Source organism: Carica papaya, chromosome 8, assembly GCF_054855325.1.
Source record: "Carica papaya isolate Zhongbai chromosome 8, ASM5485532v1, whole genome shotgun sequence".
NCBI classification, from domain to species: domain Eukaryota; kingdom Viridiplantae; phylum Streptophyta; class Magnoliopsida; order Brassicales; family Caricaceae; genus Carica; species Carica papaya.
In genome coordinates, this window is record NC_142316.1 from 28,106,765 (window position 1) to 28,128,014 (window position 21,250).

The window sequence follows — 21,250 nt, forward strand, 5'->3', positions numbered from 1 at the left end:
GTAAACAAGTAAGGAGGTACGTTTACTATTTATTATTCATGTAAATGTGTAACGGAAATAATATTCAGATTGTATTCTTCATAGGTCGATTTTGAAAACTTATAAGGATAAGTATAAAGTAAGAGTTTTTATGTTAAATGAATTTATTTAAAAAAGAAAATGACTCAATTGGTTGTTTTATGAATTTGTTTACCAACCATTGGTTTTGCGTAATTGATAATATATGTGATGTTCTTATTGGGTTAGTGTAGCTCATTCTCCTATTTAACCATTTCAAGTTAATAATATCAAGATGGAGATCCTGAACAGCAGGTGTAACGGCCCCGGAATTTCAAATGAAGATGTATGTATTAAAAATTCTAAATGCGAAAGCGAAATAAAAATTATGATCAACATCCCTTACACAATAACCATAAACGTATTCAACGTATGAAAGAATAAACTAATTAAAAGAAATACTTGAAATAAAAACTATAAATAGAACTATAAAATCTTTAGGCATCTAACTCGCCGCCTTCCTGTGGAACGGGCTCGGGAACCACGTCTTCCTGATCTGAAATGGTTAAGTAAGGAATGAGCTCCACTAGTTCAGTAAAGACAACACACTATCTCACTGCCACAGAAGTAAAGGTTGGTAGAAAACAAAAACGACCAATGGAGCATAACTTATAACAAACTCATTTATTAATGATAAAAATCTTTACTGTCCACTTACCTCGGTGAGATTCGTGAAAATATCATATGGAAACAATAACATTATAACCATTATAAAATCATATACATTTTGTAATATAACACATGTTATACTTTTGCACATCAATAATCAGACAATAAATTCTCTCTTTTACCAACCTACTAGTATCCATGGGGATCCATAGGGATCCCCGCTATATGTGAACAATTAACATTAATAATCTGATTACAGGGCCGTCTCCATACCCCGTCCGGTATGGGCGTCAAAACCATGAACCTCAATACCCCGTCCGGTATGGGCGCCAAAACCATAAACCTCAATATCCCATCCGGTATGAGGGTGAAACGGGCCGTCCCCATACCCCATCTGGTATGGACGCCAAAACACATAAGGTCTCTATACCCCATCCGATATGAGAGACCACGTTCCCGGTAGGGTTCCCTACGGATCCGGTCCGTCCACCATCTCCCAGGATATCTAGTCAGGCTGCCCACATTATCCATTTATCAATTAACATAACTTTTTTTTTCCATTTTTCTTGGTCTCAATTATTCAATCATATACAAACACGTAAACCAATAATGAATACCAAATAAAACAACACAACATTGGGTTCACCATAATTCAAACCATAATAAAAGAAACCATGATTCATGCATACGAAACCATAAGATAAATATATCAAATACCATACTGCATTTAAAACTATAAAATAGATCAAACAACAACTGACCGACAATATATCATATTCGGGCTCCATTGGCAACCTTAATCAATTATACATATCTATTAAGTCATAAAATACTATTTTATCATTTATTAGGCTTTAATGCCGTGATAGAAAATAGGGTGAGAGATCTTTACTTGTTTCAGGGTTTGAAATCGGCTCTACAATGCGCCTACAGGTTGTCCCTAAATTTTCTAAATTTTCTCCATAAAACTAAAACACACTACCGGCACTTGCACGTGTCCCAAAAAATCTCAAATCAGACCTAGGGCCCCTTTTCGGCCAATATCGGAATTCCAGCACGGCGGCTCCGCCGTGCTCCGGCGATGGCACTGCCGCCTGCGGCTGCGATCCGCCTCTGGTTGGCTGTTTTCGACTGAATTTGGCCAAACTTGCATTGGTTCATGCGATAAAATAACCCTAGGGCCCTCGGTGGGCCAAAAAAATCACGAAAAACTGAGACTTACCGGCGACGGAGCTCTCGGGTGCGGCGGCTTCTCCGGCGCGAGTCGCGGTTTGATGTTTTGCTCTAGTCAACCTGTAGAGAAAAGGACGGTGATCACAGTGGTGTAAAAATTGCATCGAACGAGAACCGAAAAAGGCCTCATCGGAGGCAAAAATTGAGGGAGGCCGCGGCAGCGCCGCTGGGCTTCGGCGGTGTTTTCCGGCCGATTGGCCGGTGGTTTGGCTCCGATTTGGCTATAGGCAGATTCAACATCGAAAAAGGAGCCAATGGGATAAAATTTTCCTAGTTTGGCGGTCAGAAAACTTCTGGTGCGACGACGGGTGGCAGCGGCCGGCTCCTCCGGTGACTAGTTCTTCTTCTCCGGCGAGGGTACTGGCAGCTAGGGTTTGGGGTCGGGTGTAGGTGATGTTATTTATAACATTCCCCTTTTAATCTCAGCCGTCCATCATGATTTAATCTGAACCGTCCGATCGCGATTAAAATGAGAATTAATCTGGACCGTCCATCGCGATGCGATCTGGTCCGTCCGTGCGTGATTCAATCTGAACCGTCTGCACGCATGAGATCTGGGCCGTCCGCACGCGTGACATCTGGACCGTCCGATCGCGTGTACACGGATCACTTACGTGGCTCCGTCCCGCATGGTCTCCCGCGTCAGCTTCCTTGCCACGCGGCATGTTTTGGTTGGCCGGGGCTGCTGACGTGGCACAACTTTCTTAAATTGCGTTTTGACCACTGATTTTCGATTTTCTTTTCAAAAATACCACAAGAATCCAAATTTTCACCCCTTTTTTCCAAAATCAATTTCAATTAAATTCCAAAAATAAATTTACCCAATTTTATCATTATTATTATTTTTATTTTTATAAAATTAAATTAAATTAAATTAAAACTTTATAAATTAAATATTAAAAAATTAAACTAAAATTCTAATATAAATTAAAAAAGAAAAATAATAAATTTGGGTGTTACAACAGGAGAGTTGCGAATAAAGGTTACCACTCGGATCTCATCAAAGTTGCCCAGATGAGGTTAACCAATATAATTTTTATTTCGTTTTATTTTAACAATTTATTTCATTACTGTGTAATGAATATAAACTTTAAATTCTAAATTACTTTCGCTTATAACTGATATAATTCAGTATTTTCATTAGCTTTAGCTTTGAACTTTTTAAGTATTTATGGACATTTTCAAAAAATGAATAAGAACAGTTAAAAATTAATTAATAACTAATAATTTTATAAATTAATTAAAACTATGTTTCAAATTCCCAAAATAATTAAGTTCAGGCTAAATTATCTTAAAATAATTATAATGCATTAAATATTTAATTAAAAACAAAAAACACAAGCCGCCCTCTACGGGATACAAAAGTTCGAACTTGTGATGGGTCAATCAATATTCACACTCTACTTCTAATGCTGTCCACATAATTCTACGACCCCTTGGCCTCCTGTCGAGGCTCAACTTTTTTTTTTTTTGTTTTTTGTTTTTGTTTCTTTCGTGTTGGTTGACCCACAAACAAGCATTAAAAATAAAAGTATTGATTTTCACATTAAAATCCTAATTAAAAATTTAACAAGTGTATATATATTTTTTGTCACTAAACAAAAAGATTAAAATAAATAAAATCAAACGCTTACATAAATATGAAACAAACAATCTCAACACCCTCCTCGTTCCTTCATAATATAAAAGCGTTTTCAGTGGCTTTTTCAGACTAACATCTCGTAATAGAAGAACCAGAAGAGAAGAGAAGAGAAAACAAAACAGACGCCTCGGTTACGGTGCGGCTGTTGCATTGGGATTTGAATATCTATCTATTAGGAACTGGGTTTAAAGAAAATAAATTTCAAGATTTGTATAAAATAAAATACAATTTTATATCAATAATAAAATATTTTTTGAGATAGAAAATGATTTGTTTTAAGCATTCTACAGTGGAAGGCTCCATACAGCTTTGCTCCCAGTGTATTTTGTTGAAATTTCGAAATTTCTTTTTAATTTTCCACCCAACTAATTTGTTTGGATGCTGATCCTTTTTTTTTTTTTTTAAAAAAAAAAGGGTTGGAGTACGGACTTTTTGGGCTTATTTTATTGAGAAAAAAAGTTCTTATTAATACGCGGGGGCAACGATGGTTGACTTTCGTTACTGCCGACGGTCAGGATTGCTTCTAAGGATTCGCTTCTTTGCCTTTTTTTTCTTTTTGGAGTGAGAAATGAACCTGTGAAAGAATAAATATTTTCATGGGGAAGCTAATAAATAATATATATATATATATCTTTTTAAGGAATAGTAAATTTTGATGGCTAAATTCTTATTTTTGTCTGGCTCCATAAAATCAGAGCTCAAAATAAAAATATTTTTTTGGGTAAAAATAAATATTGATTTAAATTTTAGATAAAAATAAGACCAAATATTAAAACTAATTTTTATGTTAATTATATAATATTATTTTCACACTGAAATTGCTATTATCTTAAAATTATTTTAAAAATATATTTAGTTTCAAAGCAATTTTAACATCTCACGCGACGCCAAACTTGCCCTTAATGTAATGTTCTGTTGACACAAACCCCAACAAGCCTCAACTTTACATACACACCCACGACGCAACTGCACCCCGATCTTCATCTTTGCATGTTTTCGGAGCTCCGGCTCCATTGAAGGAGCCCTAGCTCACAATTCATCTCTATCTTTGTTTCTGGATCGCCCCCTTTTCCTTTTTCTATATTTTGGATTCTTAGATTCCCTTTGTTTTTCGGCGACAACTAATAAACGAAGATATCAAGCAAATGTCGAAACCCTGGGGTGGCATCGGCGCTTGGGCCGCCGAAGCCGAGCAGGCCGAGGAGGAGGAGCGAGCAGCCGCTGCTGCCGCCGCCGCCGCAGAGTCCCAGAGCTTCCCGAGTCTAAGGGAAGCCGTCAGCACCAAACCGAAGAAGAAGAAGATGACTCTTTCTGAGTTTAACATGGGCAAATACTCTTCAACCGGCGGAGGTAGGGTTACCGAGCAAAAAGGCTTAACACCAGAAGAAATGATGCAGCTCCCTACCGGTCCCAAGCAGCGCTCCCCGGAGGAAATGCAGTACGGTCGCCTTGGCGGGGGATTCACCTCCTACAACCGTTCCGGTCCGCCTTCTGGACGGGCGGTGCGCGACCGTGACGAAACGGAAGGCTCGTGGGGCGGAGGCAGGAGGCAGTATGGCGGATTTGATGATGAACGCAGGGGACCGCCTTCTAGGGTTTCCGATTTAGATCAACCCTCGAGGGCGGACGAGGTCGATAATTGGGCAATGGGGAAAAAATCTCTCCCGTCGTTGGATCCAGGCCGTCAGAGTCGCTACGGTGGGCTCGGCGGAAGTGGTGGAGTTGGGGGCCTCTCCAGGGCCGATGAGGTCGATAATTGGAAAATCGGGAAAAAGCCGGTGCCCTCCAGATCATCCACTTTCAGTTCTGGTTTTCGCGATTCGGGCCCTGACACTGATCGATGGGCTAGAGGTTCTGGTGGTGTTAGTGGTGGAGGATTACGGGAGGAGCGTCCGCGTTTGGTGTTGGATCGTCCAAAGGGTGATTCTGTGGTGAGTGAGGTTCTGCCGGTGGTGAAGACGAATAGGCCGAACCCATTTGGCGAAGCCAGGCCGAGGGAGGAGGTGCTGGCGGGGAAAGGTTTGGACTGGAAGCAGATAGACTCGGAGATTGATGCAAGAAAAACGAGCAGGCCGACAAGTGCCCACTCGAGCAGGCCTTCAAGTGCACAGTCAAGCAGGTCCGACAGCCAGGGGATGCAGGTAATGGACAATGTGGTGAAGCCGAGGCCCAAGGTGAATCCATTTGGGGATGCAAAACCAAGAGAGATTTTGCTAGAGGAACGGGGTAAGGATTGGCGCAAGATTGATCTTGAATTAGAGCATCGCAGTGTTGACAGGTCCGTACTTCTAAGCCACTGGCTCTGTTGACATTGATTAAAAATCACCATCATATTACGGTTTGGGAAGAGTGGGAAATGTTCACAGGAATTTAGGCACTTACAAAGGAGATTGTTTAGTTGTTCTTTTACCCCTTTTATTTTACTTTGCAACATGTTACCCAATTTTTGTTAAAATCGGAGGAGTTTAGAGTACATTAGAACACCTATAAGGTTGGAACTGGAGTTTGTCTTGTTTCTGGTCTGTGGATGAAGTTAACTGCCCTGAATTGTGCGAACTCCAGGGCTATGTCACCTCTTAATCAATGAATAGGTATTTGACAAGTTGACAACCTTCCTTCATCTGCCATGTAATGTATAATATAACAACTAAAAATTTCTTTTTCCCGAAATTCTTTTAGAATAGTGGACTTTAGTTGTTAATTGGTGATCGCCATGAATATTACGTGAATTTCATCATTTTCTTTATGTGCTAATCTACACCTTCTTGATCAATGGGCTTTGGGAGTTAACAAGATCTTGTAAACTCATTTTCTTTTTTTGATTGTGTAATAAGAGGCACATAACCCAGGGCTAGAACCATTTCCCTCGAGGAGAGGGGTGGAAGTACTAGCTATTATACTAAACCAAGGGATGGTTTGTTGAAGATCTTGTAATTGTAACTTTCGGAGTGTGGTCGTCCTGTTGTGCCATTGTCCATCAAACAGTGTAAGCTTACATAGTATTCTGGGTCACTTACTGTTCTGACTGAAGCTATTTGCCATATAACTTAATAGTTTTCAATTTGTTTAGTTAGTTTTCTTGGTTGGACTTGGATTAGTTGCTCCCAACAATTTTAGTAGGAATTTCCAACTGCGAGCAGTTGCATTGTGGGAGATCTTTTCCTTGAATCTTTTCTTTTTCCTTTTCTTTTTAAATTCTTTCTAATTCCTGTGCTTAGATGTTTATTATGATAAATTGCTTTAAATCGTGCAAAGTAATTTGTTTTTCTGAATGAGCTTTGAGAGCTTTTCTGGAAGCTATTTCCAGATGAACTTGAGTGGAACTAGGGTTTGGGAGGTGAACCTTATAGGAACAAAAATGTCTCAGAATATAAAGGTCATGCGAACTCCTGTATGTATACTTCTGTATTAGCTGTTACATCTAAACTGATTATAGTTAGTGATTAGGATTTCAGAATAGAGATCTATTTAGGTCCATACTTGAAATTTGTTCAGTGTTGGGCCATCAAGTAAGTTTACTTGTTTAGGTAGCATAGGCTAGTGTATTTAAACTATAAAACTGTCAAAGAAAGTGTTTGTGAGCCTAAGCAAGTTATATTTGACTAATTTTGTCTGCTAAGAATCAATTTTGATCCATTTGCCTGGTTTCTCTACAAATTAAATATTGCAAAAGAAGATCCTGAATTGAACATATGTCAATTTTTACATATTATTAAGGATGTTTACCTTTTCTCGAGAGAGAAAGAAATAAGATTGAAGAGTACTAAAAAATTAGAGATAGATGGTTTCGTCTTTTTGGTTATGTAACCATAGGTCATGACATATAAAGGATTTTAGGAACGTCATTGAAATGATTACTACCTTGTAAATATTTTTGTACATGGGTGACAACCCCTTGGTTCTCTTTAATATCCTTTCATACTTTTTATTTTAAAAAAAGATTAAAGGGCACAAAAGGGATGTAACCATGCACGAAATTATAAAGAAAAAAGGTCAAGATTAGAAATGGTCATTAATGGTTGCACAAGGGGTAAAGGAGTGTTTAAAAACTCTACAAATCCTCTCCTTTCAAGTGGCCCCAAAAGATAGAAATAGGAATTAGTGACAAGAATGTTCTCTAAGGCTTAGGAGAAGGGGTACCACTCCATGCCATAGTTCATCATTGATTGAGGTTTTGGCAAACCAATAAAGAATCAGGAGGCTAAGAGTCAATTCCGGAGCCTTTTGATTTCTAAACACTAAAGGAAGTGATATAGGGATTCACTATTTCAAGAAAAGAAAGCATCGATTCAACTATAAGCCTTTTCATAAGGTTGTTAGTAGTTCAGATCTTGCCCGAAGCGACCTACCTTCCATAGACAAGTTCAATCCAAGGCGTGAGCTTTATTTTCCATTTGTGCTTTGAAGGAACTTGTTTAAAGTAATCTTGGGGAAGCCTCAATAATCGTAACATGATTTAGCTATGAAATTACCATCCTTTTGAGTTTGTTAGGAATGATTTTTTGATTGATGTATATTTTATTGAATGTTATAGCCTATATATATAAATTTTCTATGACAAAAAAAGAAATATACGACTAATTACAATTAATTATAGAATATATAATTTTCCCATTTAACTTGATTTGTTTCTTCTCTAACACCATAATTTATTTCTTCTATAACTCCTTGATTTATTTCCTCTTTAACACTATGGTTCTGTTATTCTTTTACATCCTGATTTACCTTCTCTTCAGTACTATAATTTTCTTCCTCTTTAATAGAGTTTGTGCACTGGGTTGTCAGCTTGCTAAATGTGAATTGGAGTAGATTCTAGAAAAAAAGGAGCTTCAACCACTCATCAAAATCTAGTATCATAGTCATTACTTATTGTAAATTTGTTGTCCCAAGGACCAATACCAACTTACCAATTTGCATTGCGTCAAGAGAATTGCGATATTTCACACCTAACTTGTCAAAAAATAACCATCCCGCTTAGGCCTCTTGGTCTCATGTTCACATAGTAGATTAGCATAAAAAGATTTGGCAATTCTCCTCATCTTAGAGTTGGGTAGAACCATATTTCCCCTCTACACCTTTGGGAATAAAGTTGCTTCTCTTGTTAGCATTTGCTTTCATGTAAAAAAATTATGTACTTTAACCCCTTTCTTGGAGCAGGTAACTCTTGATCATTGTCAACATCTAATCTCTTCTATCATCAACGGACACAACAAGTTCAAGCTTGGCATAGTTTTTCTTTTCATACTCATTCCTTTTATCAAGTCTTCAATAAACATTTCACCTTTGCAAGTAGTCATAGAAACAAACTCCTCCATGCTCCATCTCTTCACCCTTCTTCTAACATGAGGTAGACAATGGGCTTGAGGAGCAGACAATAGAGCTCTTTAAGAAAATAGAGAAAAGAAGGAAGGAGAAGGTGAGACAAGAGAGAGTAAAAATGACAGAAAAGAACAAATAGGGGGTGGATGGGTCATGGAGTCAAAGAGATTACAATTTAATATAACTATGATAACTCGAGGAAAGGAGGTAAGAAGGGAGGGGGGATCATGGGAGAGATGTAATCATGTTTGGTTTGCTTATTTTGTGGAACATTCGGTGCTTAAACGACCATGAGAAGAGAGACATGATTAAAGGATATATGAGTAGATGGAAACCAGAAGTGATTAGTTTGCAAGAAACAAAAAATAGGATCCATATCTGATTGGATCATCCTAAGCTTATGGAAGATAAAAGAGGTAGGGTGGAGAGTTTTACCAGCCAGAAGCTCTGAAAGGAATTCTAGTTTTATAAAAGGAGGGGTCTCTCAAATTTGAGGTAATGTTGGGGAGTATTCTCTATCATGTCTGTTTGAAGACTGTAGAAGTTGGAGGAAATGGGTGTTCACAGGGGTCTATATCAGAGGGTAAGAGTAGGAGAGAAGCTTATTTTGGAAGGATCTAGATGGTTGTAAATAGAAATGGGATCTTTTGTGGATCATGAATGAGACTTTACTATAGTGTTGAGTAGATCTGAGAGGTTCAGTGAGCACATTTTGAGCGCTTGTGCTGATGAATTCAAGTAGACTCTTGGTAGACTAGATATAATGGATTTATCTCTCATACAAGGTAAATGGACTCCGTCTAACTAGAGATTGAACTCAATACGTTCACGGATTGGGAAACTCTTGGGGTAGGTTTCCTGCTAGCTTCAAGTAATGGGTGTATGTCAGAAGCTTCTGCAACAGACTATGTTAGACCATTTCCCCAGCTCTCTATAAGCAGATGGGATCAAGTGAGGTCCTTCTCCTTTCAGATTTGGGGACAAAATGATAATGTTTTATGTGATAGGATTGATGATTGGTGGAGAGGATCAACGGTAAACGTTAATACCAGCTTTAGAATTGCTCAAAAATTGAAGGCTGTGAAAACCGCAATCAAATTGTGGTGCAAGGAGTTATGAGTAGGTATATACATGTAGTCTTTGTTAGGGGACATCGAGGAAATTAATGGAAAGGAGAGCGATGATATTTTGTTAACTAAAGATTTGGCCCACAAAGAGTCATTGATGTTTGAATTGGTGAATAGATGGCAAATGGAGAAAATTTTTTGGAGACATAAAGCAAGAACTAGGTGGATCAAGGAGGGTGATAAAAATACTAAATTTTTTCACAGTATGTAAATCACCATAGGAGGATCAACCATATAAAGGAGATGAATATTGATGGTTGGTTTGTATAGGGCAATGAGTGGTTGAAACAAGGTGTCAAGGAGTTTTTCTGTAAGTGTTGCAAGAAGGAGTTTAGTTGAAGAACAAAGTTGGATGGTATTAATTTTAGAACTCTTGATGAAATGAGTCATGTCTCATTCGAAAGAGAATTTACTGAAGAGGAAATAGTTGAAGGACACATGCATTGTAACAAAGATAAAGCCCCTGGACTTGATGATTTTAATATGAATTATATATAAAAATTTTGACATATTCTGAAAGAAGACATTTGAAAGAGATAAAAATTGAGAACTAGGTGGATCATAAAGGGGGATAAAAATACTTCGTTTTTTTGCAGTATGGTAAATCACAATAGGAGGATCAACTATATGGAGGAGATGGATATTGATGGTCATATCATACATGAAATGAGTGGTTGAGACAAGGTGTCAGGGAATGTTTCTCTGAGTTGTATAGGAAGGAGTTTAGTTGGAGAACAAAGTTGGATGGTCTTAATTTTAGGATCCCATATTAAATGAGTTGTGTCTTATTCGAAAGAGAATTTATTGAAGAGGAAATATTTGAAGAACTCATGCATTGTAACAAAGATAAAGCCCTTGGATCTGATGATTTTAATATAGATTGTATACAAAAATTTTGGTATGTTATGAAAGAGGATGTTTTGGAAGTGTTAAGGAATTGTATGATGCGAGATCTTTTGTTAAATCTTTAAATTCTTTTTTAGTTCTGATTGCTAAGGTGGAGAGGGTTGTTAACATCAAGGATTTCAAACCTATTAGCCTTGTTAAGAGTGTCTACAAACGAAGATGTTAGCTAGAATGATGGTCAAGATAATGGATAAAGTGGTAGGTGAATGTCAACATGCTTTTGTGGAAGGTAGATAAATTATAGATGCGACTTTGGTGGCTAATGAGGTGGTGAATGAACTACATTTTGATATAGAGAAGGGATTCTTTGCAAACTTGACATGTAAAAAGCCTATGATCACGTCAATTAGGGATTAGTTGGATACATGTTGAAAGAAATGGACTTTGGAGATACATGGTGCAAGTGGATTAACTCATGGATTACTTCAACTTCTTTTGCAGTTATGGTGAATGGATGCCCATCATTGTTTTTAAGGCCTCCAAGGATTTTAGACAGAGATCCGTTATCTCCACTCCTTTTTTTTGTTACTACGGAAGTTTTGAACAAATTTGTTGGAAAAGGTTGAGGAGATGAATTTATTCAGAGGACTTAAAGTAGGAGTGGATGAACATATGGAGGAAATTACTCACGTATATTTGCTGATGACATGTTAGTGTTTTGCAAACCAAATGAAGGGGTACTAATCAAATTTAGATGTGTCTTGTTGTGCTTTCAAGCAGTCTCTAGTCAATATTAATTTGACTAATTTTGAATTGGTGAGATTGGTTGGTTTGGATGATACTGATGGATTAGCCAATGTCTTGGATTGCAAAAGGGTGGAGCTGTTGATCAAATATATGGGCTTGCCTTCGGGGGCTAATCATAAAGATAGGAGATGTGGGACCGTGTCATGATAAGATTTGAGAGGAGGTTAGTGGGATGGAAGAAAAATCTCCTGTCTAAAGGTGGATAATTTACACTAACTAAAAACATATTGACAACCTTCTCATTTACTATACGTCTCTTTTGACAATCCCATACGTGTTGCTAATAGATTGGAATCTATTCAATGCAGATTCCTATGAAGCAACTCTGAGAATAGAAGGAGATATCATCTGGTGGTATGGGATGAGATTAAAAAACCAATGCAATAGAGATCTTTTGTGGATATGAATTGGCACACTAGTATAAGTGGCTTTGGCGGTTCATGAAAGAAAATAATATTCTTTGGCATCGAGGTGAAGTTTGTACTGTGGATAGAGGATAGTACTCCTGAATTTCTTTATGATAGCATGGGTAAGGGATGTGGAAAAGAATTTGTATAGAAAGGGATAAATTTTAGGAATACATTTAGTGGAAGGTTAGCAATGGAGAAAGAATCAGTTTCTAGATGGATAATTGGTTTAGAGGTGGAGTGCTTAGAGATAACTTTCCTCATATTTTTGTTATTGCACGTTATAGAGACATTATAGTCTGTGAGTTATTTCAGAAACATTAGGGAGGCTAGGGAATGACATGTGGAGTTGATGAGAAACCTCAATAATTAGGAGATTAATGAGTATGAGTCCCTTCTTAGATCAATATCCACAATTTGTTTGAACGAAAGTAATGATCAACTAGCTTGGAGCGTCAAGGCTACGGGTACTTATATGGTTAGGTCTTTCTGCAACTGCTTGGTTAAGAACAATTCCACTGAGATAAGTTTTTCGTACCATCAAATTTGGAAGGTGGATGCTACTCATAGAATTGATTTTGAGACAAGGAAAAGATGTATACTCACTATCAACAAGTTAATGAAAAGAGAACAGATTATAGTGAACGGTTATTTTCTATGTAGGAGGAGTCTTGTAATGATATCTTGTTGTGGTGCCGACTGATGTATAAGTCATGGACCATTGTGTATGGGCTTTAGGGATCAGTTGAATAATGACAGGTAATGTAAGAGATGAGAATTGGACTTGGAAGGGTATTTTAGGGGTGAGAAGAAATAAGTGGGTCTCACACTCTTTGCTATTTTTTGGTTGTATGGAAAGAAAGAAATAGGAGAGTTTTTGAGGGGATGGACACTTGATGGAGACTAGAGATAGATGGTTCTAGACGTTGGGTTTTTTTTTATCATGATTCATTCTTTGTACTCTATGGAGAATTTAGGTGATCTTATTGACATCCTACTTGACTTGTCAATAATTTTGTACATAGGTTGACACTCTCTTAGTGCTTGTAATTAATGATATACATAATATTTATATTTTAAAATAACATGAGATAGGCTAGAGGAAAACTTGAATTGAAACTAGCGAAACCCAAAGGGTTTACTGCATCCCACCACTTATTGACCAGATCTTTAAAGTTTTCCTCTTTAAGTTACTTATTTACATATCTATATGGGTTCGACCCCATCAGAAAACATGCTAGGTCCAAACAAATAGGAAATGATTAGATTTGGGCCCAGAAAATTTAGGTTGTGGCAAACCAGGGAAAGATTTCTCCAAAGCTAGTGAAATCACAAACATATCAATTCGTGAAAACGTACTGGACTGAGGAGAGTAGATTATGGCAAAGAATAGTGGATTCCCGGTGGGCCAGGCTGCGGCTGGACGGTGGGGGTAATAGACATTCTTCTTCACACGGTTGTAGTCTATGGAAGAAGATACTGGTTCAATGGCTGCAGTTCAGGGTGCATTAGGTGGAAATTGGGGAGAGGAAATAAAATTAGTTTTTGGCATGATGACTGGACTGGCGAATGCTCTCTTATGAAACGATAGCTGAGAATCTATGGCATTGCTAAAGCAAGAAACATGCTGGTTGAGGAGGCTTTCCAGGTGACCAATGATAACATTGTATGGTGGATTAATGTGGCAAGAAATCTAAATGACTGGGAGGTTTGTGATTATGAAGACAAGATAAAGGTTTTGGCATCTCAAAAAGTCAATAATTCACCTGATCAGATCTGTTGGCTTCTGGAGAAGAAACAATGTTTCACAGTCCGTTCCTACTACAAGTTCCTGGTTGAGGGGGCTGCTGTTGGGTTTCAGAATTTCCCATGGAAACAAATCTGGAAAACGAAGGTTCCCCCACGTGTTGCTTTTTTCGCTTGGGAGGCATGTTGGGGGAAAATTCTTTCTCTGGACAAACTTAGAGCAAGGGGACTAATCATAGTGAACGGCTGTCATTTGTGTCTGAATGCAGAGGAATCTTGCAATCACCCTTTGTTGTGGAGTCCCATCGCACAGTCTTTGGTGCATGGTTTACATTTTGTTGGGGGTAAATGGGGTTGTTGCGGGCTCGGTTTGTGATGAAATATGGGCGTGGGAAGGTCTGAGTATTAAAAGAAATATAGCTAATTTAATTCCATTGACTGTTTTTTGGGTTATTTGGAAAGAGAGAAATGCTAGAGCTTTTGAGGGTAAAAAATGTCGCTTAAATAGGTTAAATTTTAGATTGATATAGTATTTTGGTTCTATTTTGTTAGGTAATGATATTATTAGAGATGTGGATTTTGAGAATGTCATTGACATCTTAACTCATTTGTAAATCTTTTGTAAATGAATGGTACCCCTGTTTTGGTACCTTGTTAATATATTTTGTTGATATACACGTTATACTTTTTATTTTGAAAAAAATATCAATGCATGAAAACAATGGATTATCCCTACCATTAGGCCAAGTCCACTTGCGACCTTTTGAAGGGAGGTTAATGAGCTTCACCGCCCCAAAAAGGTCAACTGAATTCCTTAGTTCAATTTGCAAAGCTCCTTCAACTAGTGTTCCAAGTGAGAGAGAACCATTTTAAAATCACCTCTAGTAAAACAAGAGGCCATTAGTAATTTAGTTGTCCACTTATAGGTAATCAGGGAGCAAATTCCTCTCATTCCCTTTGCATCTCCCATATATTTTAGTGAAACACCATGTATTGTTGTATGATTCGGTGGTAAGTAGTTTTGTGTCCTGCTTGGGTTAGTTGTGGGAGGGGGTTACTTTCCTGTGGTAGAGGACTGACCCTAATTAGGAGTGTTATGACTAACATTCCAATCTATTTCATTCGCTAGCTACTATACCAGTGAGTGTGGCTAAGAGGTTGGGGGGATTCAATATCGGTTCCTATGGGTTGGTTGGATGGGAAGGTTTCACCTAGTGGCATGGTATAAGGTGAAGCAACCTATTCAGTGGGTTGGGCTAGATGGGAGATCCTTGGTCAAGTTTAATTAGCTCTTCAAGGGAAATGTTGTGGAGGTTACATGGGAGAGAGAGAATTTTTGGAGGAAGGTAATGGTGGCAAAGTATGGAGTAGATTCCTATGATTGGTATTTGGAAAGAAAGGAACAACAGAGCTTTTGAAGAAAAAGAAGACAACTTTAGCAATATTTTGAACAAATGGTTCTATATTTTTAGTTCCATTGTACTAGAACATAGCGTCACCTATTATGATGATTTAGGGTCAATTTTAAATATGTTAATTGACTTGTAAATCCTATTATATATGGGTTGACGCCCCCTTAGCGCCCCATTTCAATATATTTCTACACTTTTGTCTCAAAAAAAAACCATTGATATGCCTTGAATCCACGGGTTCCATATGGCTCTGGGGTACGGAAGGGCATCAGCGAGGAAAAGATGAATTCAACAAATGCATCATATGAAAAATCCAGTGGGGTAACGGAGTTTTTGGGAGGATGATTGGGCAGTAAGAGGATATTTGTACTTGCAGTTTCCCACAATTTTTGCCATTGCCCAGGATAAAGCAATGTCCATAAACAAGGTCTACTTGGGGTCCCCTGGCAGAGGCACTTGGATTGTTGAATTAATAAGAAACTTGAATGGTTGGGAGATTAAAGAATATATAATCTTCTCAAGTTGCTTTCTCCATTGGTGTTTTCTGGTGAAACCAAAGTTGTACCTATTTAGGTTCTGAATTCAAATCGACTTTCTTTGTGAAGTCATATCACGGGCACTTGGCTAAAAGAGGGAGCACATGTAATAAGTTCCGATCAGAAATTATTCGGAAGGTAAAGGCGACTACTAGTGTGGCTTTCTTCACATGGGAAGCGGTGTGGGAACACATCCTTACTTTAGAAATTTTGATTAGAAGGGGGAAATATTCTGGTGAATGAGTGTCACTTGTGAAAAAGTGGTGCAGAGACGTGTAATCGCATCCTCCTCTGGCATCCATTCCTGCATCAACTTTGGTCTTTGGCATCTAGCGTATTAGGGTTGAGTTGGGCTATTACAAGTACAGTGGGGGAGGAGATATAGGCGTTGAAGGGTATGCAAATTGAGAATCAATTCATTGAACTAAATCTCTTGGATACATTTTGGACTATTTGAAAAGAGGAACAAGAGAGCTTTCAAGGGCAGAGAATCTAGTTTGATAATTTCAAAGATTCGTAGTTTTGGACCCTAAGTTTTTATAAGGTGTCAGTAGCTGTATTATGAAGACAATCTCGAGAACCTAATAGACATTTTGTTAGAATTATACTATTTTTGTATACAGTTGCACCTCGTTTCTGTCCTTTGAATACACCCTCAATATCTTTTCGCTGCTCTCTTTCTCGAACCATTCTATTGTTAAATGTAATTTTCAGGCGTTCATGTACTATAGTAAATTTTCCTTTCATCTTTTGATCTTGTTTCTCTGGATTTAGTTAGTGCTCTAACAGTGCTTGATAGTTTCCTGAAGTTTTAATGTTCATATTTTCTTTACCTAAAGTAGCTTCTCTTAGTTTATGTAATATTTAGCTTCCCCTGAAGATTATTTGTGGTTGATTGGTTGAAGGAGTTGACTTCCAATCTATCCATGCTTGTTAATTTGATTCCTTTCACAGAATTTGTTTGGCTGGTCTTATGTTGATATGTGGCTTGAGGCTTTTGTTATGCATAACACTGGTAGTTTTCTGCATGTCTAACATTCAAACTCTTGATGTTTTTTCAGGCTTGAAACAGAGGAGGAAAAGATGTTGAAAGAAGAAATCAATCGGTTAAGAAAAGAACTTGAGAAAGAACCTCCGATAAGTAAGGAATCTCTGCAAGGATCTGGTGGGGAACAGTCTAGTTTACATGATATAATACTTGAGAAAGAGAAGGCTCTGGAAATGTTAATCAATGACTTGAATGACAAAGTTAGGTTTGGTCAGAAAGCCACTGAAAGGCCTGGTTCTGGAGCAGGGAGGGTTGCTGGTTACTCTGACAGACCACCTTCTCAATCTGGGTCAATTGATGAATCGAGAAGTGCAGAGTTAGTGGATAGACCTAGATCGCGTGGCATGGCTGATGGGTGGAGAAGGCCTGCTGATGATAGAAGAGCCTTTCAGGGTGGCAGGGAACGGGGATTTCTTGGCAATAGGGACTTAGACAGGTATATTTTTGGTAAAAAGTTGCCTGTTTTGACATTTACTAATGAGTTGTTATGTAAAAAAGAAAAAGACATGAGAATTTTATTGAGAATTATCTTCTGTTGGAAATAAGTTTAGCGAATTCTGTAGCTTTAGGAGGTCCATCTTGTATCCTAGAATTGCATCATAGTTTTCTTTCTTTGGCTATAAAAATAATGAGAAAAATAGTATCTTCCGCAATTTTGAGCATGCCCTTGCCTTCCTCAATTTGTCACTGGTTTCTACTTGGTCATTTTTGGATGAGCCTTAGGCTTGGCAAGGTATCCAACTTGATTAAAGAAAAAATTTTATGTTACTTTCCCCTTGGCTACCTTATACCTCATGAGGTATGGAAGGACAGAAAAATGCAAGCTTTTGAGACTTTTGGTTTTTCCTTTTAGTGTGAGGGGCATGACCTTATGTTTTTGGTTCAAGGGCCATCTCTCATGGAGGAGGATCTAGGGGACCTGATTGACCTTAAGAGAATACTCTCTTCTTTTGTAATTGGGTGATACCCCACTGTTCCTTGTTTAATGAATATTTTCTCTGTTTAAAAAAAATGAAATGATAGTAATCTTTACATGGACATTTTTGCTGCTGATTGTAAGTTTGTAACATGCAGTCCGTGAGATACTTTGAAACTGCTTGTTACTGAAATTTGGATTTTCCTATTGAATCCTGAGTTCAAAGCATAGACATCCAGTGAGTTGGTAAAATGGGATGGAATGATGTTCATTTACCTGTTTATGTTGAAATGTTCAAACATAGAAGTTTCTGTTTTTCATTTTGGCAGCTGGATGGATGATCTCTTGCTTGGTTTTGTCTATATGAAAGATATTTGTTTTCTTTTTTTTTTTTTGTTTTGAGAGATATTTGTTGGTTGTCTAATTAACTTGTGCACTTGTTTTGCTTTTCCATAATATTTGTGACAATGTTTGATCTCCATTTGAGTCACGTGACATGTAAATTCCTCTTTGGATCTGTTGATGGTTATCAGTATTCTTGTAATTTTGCAGGTCAAGGTCGCGAGAAAGATGGTGAATGGCTGCTGGTGTGGATTCATTTTGTTCTCCTCTCAGCCTTTTGATGAACAGAATCAAATAATATTTTGTCTTTTTCTTTGTTAATGATTTTAGTTCTCTTATTTTGGCTCTGGGAAGTGGAGCACGGATTTGAGTGTCTTGCGAACTATTGCGTTAATCTATTGTCCCATCTTGAAACCATGTAAAACTGGAGTAATTTTTTCCCCTCTCCCTTTTTTAAAGTCTGTTTTGAGGCAAGGAGGCCTGTACTGTTGGTAGGACAAATTTTATAAAGATAGCGGACTAGCTAGTTTTTGACACTTTCTGATTATTATGAGGATGAACCTCTGTTGATAATCGAACTAAAGTTTCAATCTTTGACCATTTAATGGCAGATTGCCATGTGATAATAATGTTGGAAAATCAGTTTTCCGACGTCTGAGCTAGTTTGTGTTAGCTGTTTATGTGATTGTGATTGTACTGGTGGAATTTATTTAGAAATGTTAGTTTTATTTTTTTGAGGATAAGATAATTTTTAAACAGAAGAATCAGTGGAGCCGAAATAATATAAACTTTTTCATTTAAACAAATAATATAAAACTGTATGGTTGCTCGGTGCTTGGTAGATTTGATTTTGGTGGGAAATGGTGGTTTAACCATAAGAGAGAATAGTTACAAAGAGTAGTAAATGATCAAACGTTTAGTTTATTAGTTATTTCGTAAATTAATAAAAATGAGTGAACCGAGATACATAAAATCTTTTAACTTTGTAAAAATTTTAAATTAATTATTATATTTTAAGATTGAAAATGTGACACAAAGAACAACTAGCTAAGAGAAACTGGAAAAACAAAAATGTAAATTTAAAAGGATATAAATTTTTACGAGAAAGTAAAAAAAGAAGGTTAGAAATGATTTTGATGCTGAGTGCAAGAGTAAAAATTAATGAAAAATATTGAGGGTGCCAGGTGGGCCTTTTTACCATTTACTTTTTGGGGGCTTTAATAAATACATATATTATTCTGCTTCTGCAAAACAGCCAACATTTTTTAAACATTTTAATTTATTTCTGCACATATTTATCCTCCATCTCCGCCACATTCACATGCTCCATGGCCAGTCGATCGAGCATGATAAAAAGCATTGTGTCGGCGGAGGGGATGAATGGGAGGTGGAAAAGGACTACATATAATCAAGGTTATTTTATTTTAGCTTTTCAACGATGAACCGTTTTAGAATTGAACTCGTAAGATAACGTGGTATGATGAAACATTAAACTATTATAGGTGTGAGTTCAGTTTGAGAAAAACAGTCTTCCGAGGCCAGAGGACTTCTCAAAGGCACTATACATATTGGATATCAGTGCTGGTTTTCTATCAATGACAGAAGAGCAATCAGTATCGTCCATTCCCAAAATAATCCAATTAATTAATTTATATAGTTGTTAATGACACATGCAGAAACTATACACAAAAAATGGAGCAAGAGAATTTTGGGTGCATAATACCCCTCCTGTTGGTTGCAGGCCATACAATATCTTATATTATCCTTCATTAAATTTGGACGTAAATGGTTGCATAAAATCCCATAATGAAGTTGTCCGAGAATTTAACAAGCAGTTGAGGGAGAAAGTTTATCAACTCAGGACGCAGTTGTCTGATGCACATCTTACTTATGTTGATATTTTACTTCAGCTAAATATTCTTTAATTTCTGAAGCAAAGGAATATGGTATGTATGTACGTATAAAATTTGAGAAATTATAGAATTTTTGAGTAATTAATTTATGGGAATCGTAAGTATTTACAGGATTTGATGATCCATTCGGATATTGCTGTGGAAAAGAAGGTGTGGAGTGCTGGGGGGAGGGAAAGGAGATGGTGAATGAAACATGCAGGAATCCTGATTTTGTTTATTAGTTGGGATGGTGCTCATTATTCTCAGGCAGCAAATCAGTTGGTGGCTAAATGGATTCTCAATGGACTGTTTACAGACCCTCCAATTTCTATAACCAAAAAATGTAAAATTTAAAACCCTAATTTGATTTTCTTTTGCTTAATGGATAAGTATTATTAAAAAATAAATTTTGGTGAAAATTTAACATTTTACTCTTGCATATATGTATATTAATTTATTTAAAAGGTATGTATAGATAATTCTTTTTCTTTTGAGAAATATATAAATAATTAAATTATTTGACAAAAATTATATCCTGGTTGTTATATTAATTAAAAACAAAGAAATTATTATTATTTATTATTTTGATATAATTTACATCTCATGAAACATACAAACAAATTAAGATGAATTATAAGTTTCTCTTACCTCAATATTTGAACAAATTATTAAAAAATAATTGAAAGTTCATAAATTTTTATAAAATATATGAAAAGTAAAATACTTTTTCTGAATTTATCTATATAATTTTTTATATAGTTATGTTAAATCAAAATATTTAGAGAACAACTTTGAATGAATATATCCTTATGATATATCATTAAATATAAAAAAAATTTATAAATATTGGTTGTCTCGTATGCTTATGTATTTTAGTAAAAGTACTAATAACCCATTTTAGATTTTTTTTTTATGAAAAATGTAAAATTAACATAAAAATAATCATAAACAAGTTTTAGAGAGCAGAATTAAAACAGAAATATACGTAACAAAACTCAAACATTGAAGTATATTAAAAATAATAAATAAAACTAAAACAAAAAGTTTATTACTTAATAAATAACGTAGAACATTTTATACATAAAAGTGCTAGCAATAAAAGATTAAATGCTAAAAAGATTTCTAAAGAATCTGTACTTGTTTACAGGGGCACCAACATACAACTGTCATTATCTCAACAAACTCCTTAAAGGGAGGTAAAAACCGAACAAATTTGTAAACAAACGGAAAGCTAAGAGAAACAAATTCTTGATTTTGTCTGCATATTTTTAGTAAGTGTGATATATAAGTTGCATTAATTTGCGACACTCT

The 21,250-nt window shown here is 36.6% G+C and overlaps 1 protein-coding gene across 1 annotated transcript; it reads left to right on the top strand.

The window, feature by feature from the left end:
- The first annotated feature begins 4,420 nt into the window (after positions 1-4,420).
- On the top strand, positions 4,421-18,652 carry LOC110817125 (eukaryotic translation initiation factor 4B2-like). Its single transcript, XM_022045533.2, has 3 exons — positions 4,421-5,819; positions 16,803-17,225; positions 18,258-18,652. The coding sequence occupies exons 1-3, from the start codon at positions 4,687-4,689 to the stop codon at positions 18,280-18,282; spliced, it is 1,581 nt and encodes a 526-aa protein (XP_021901225.1). The 5' UTR covers positions 4,421-4,686; the 3' UTR covers positions 18,283-18,652.
- The last annotated feature ends 2,598 nt before the right edge of the window (positions 18,653-21,250 follow it).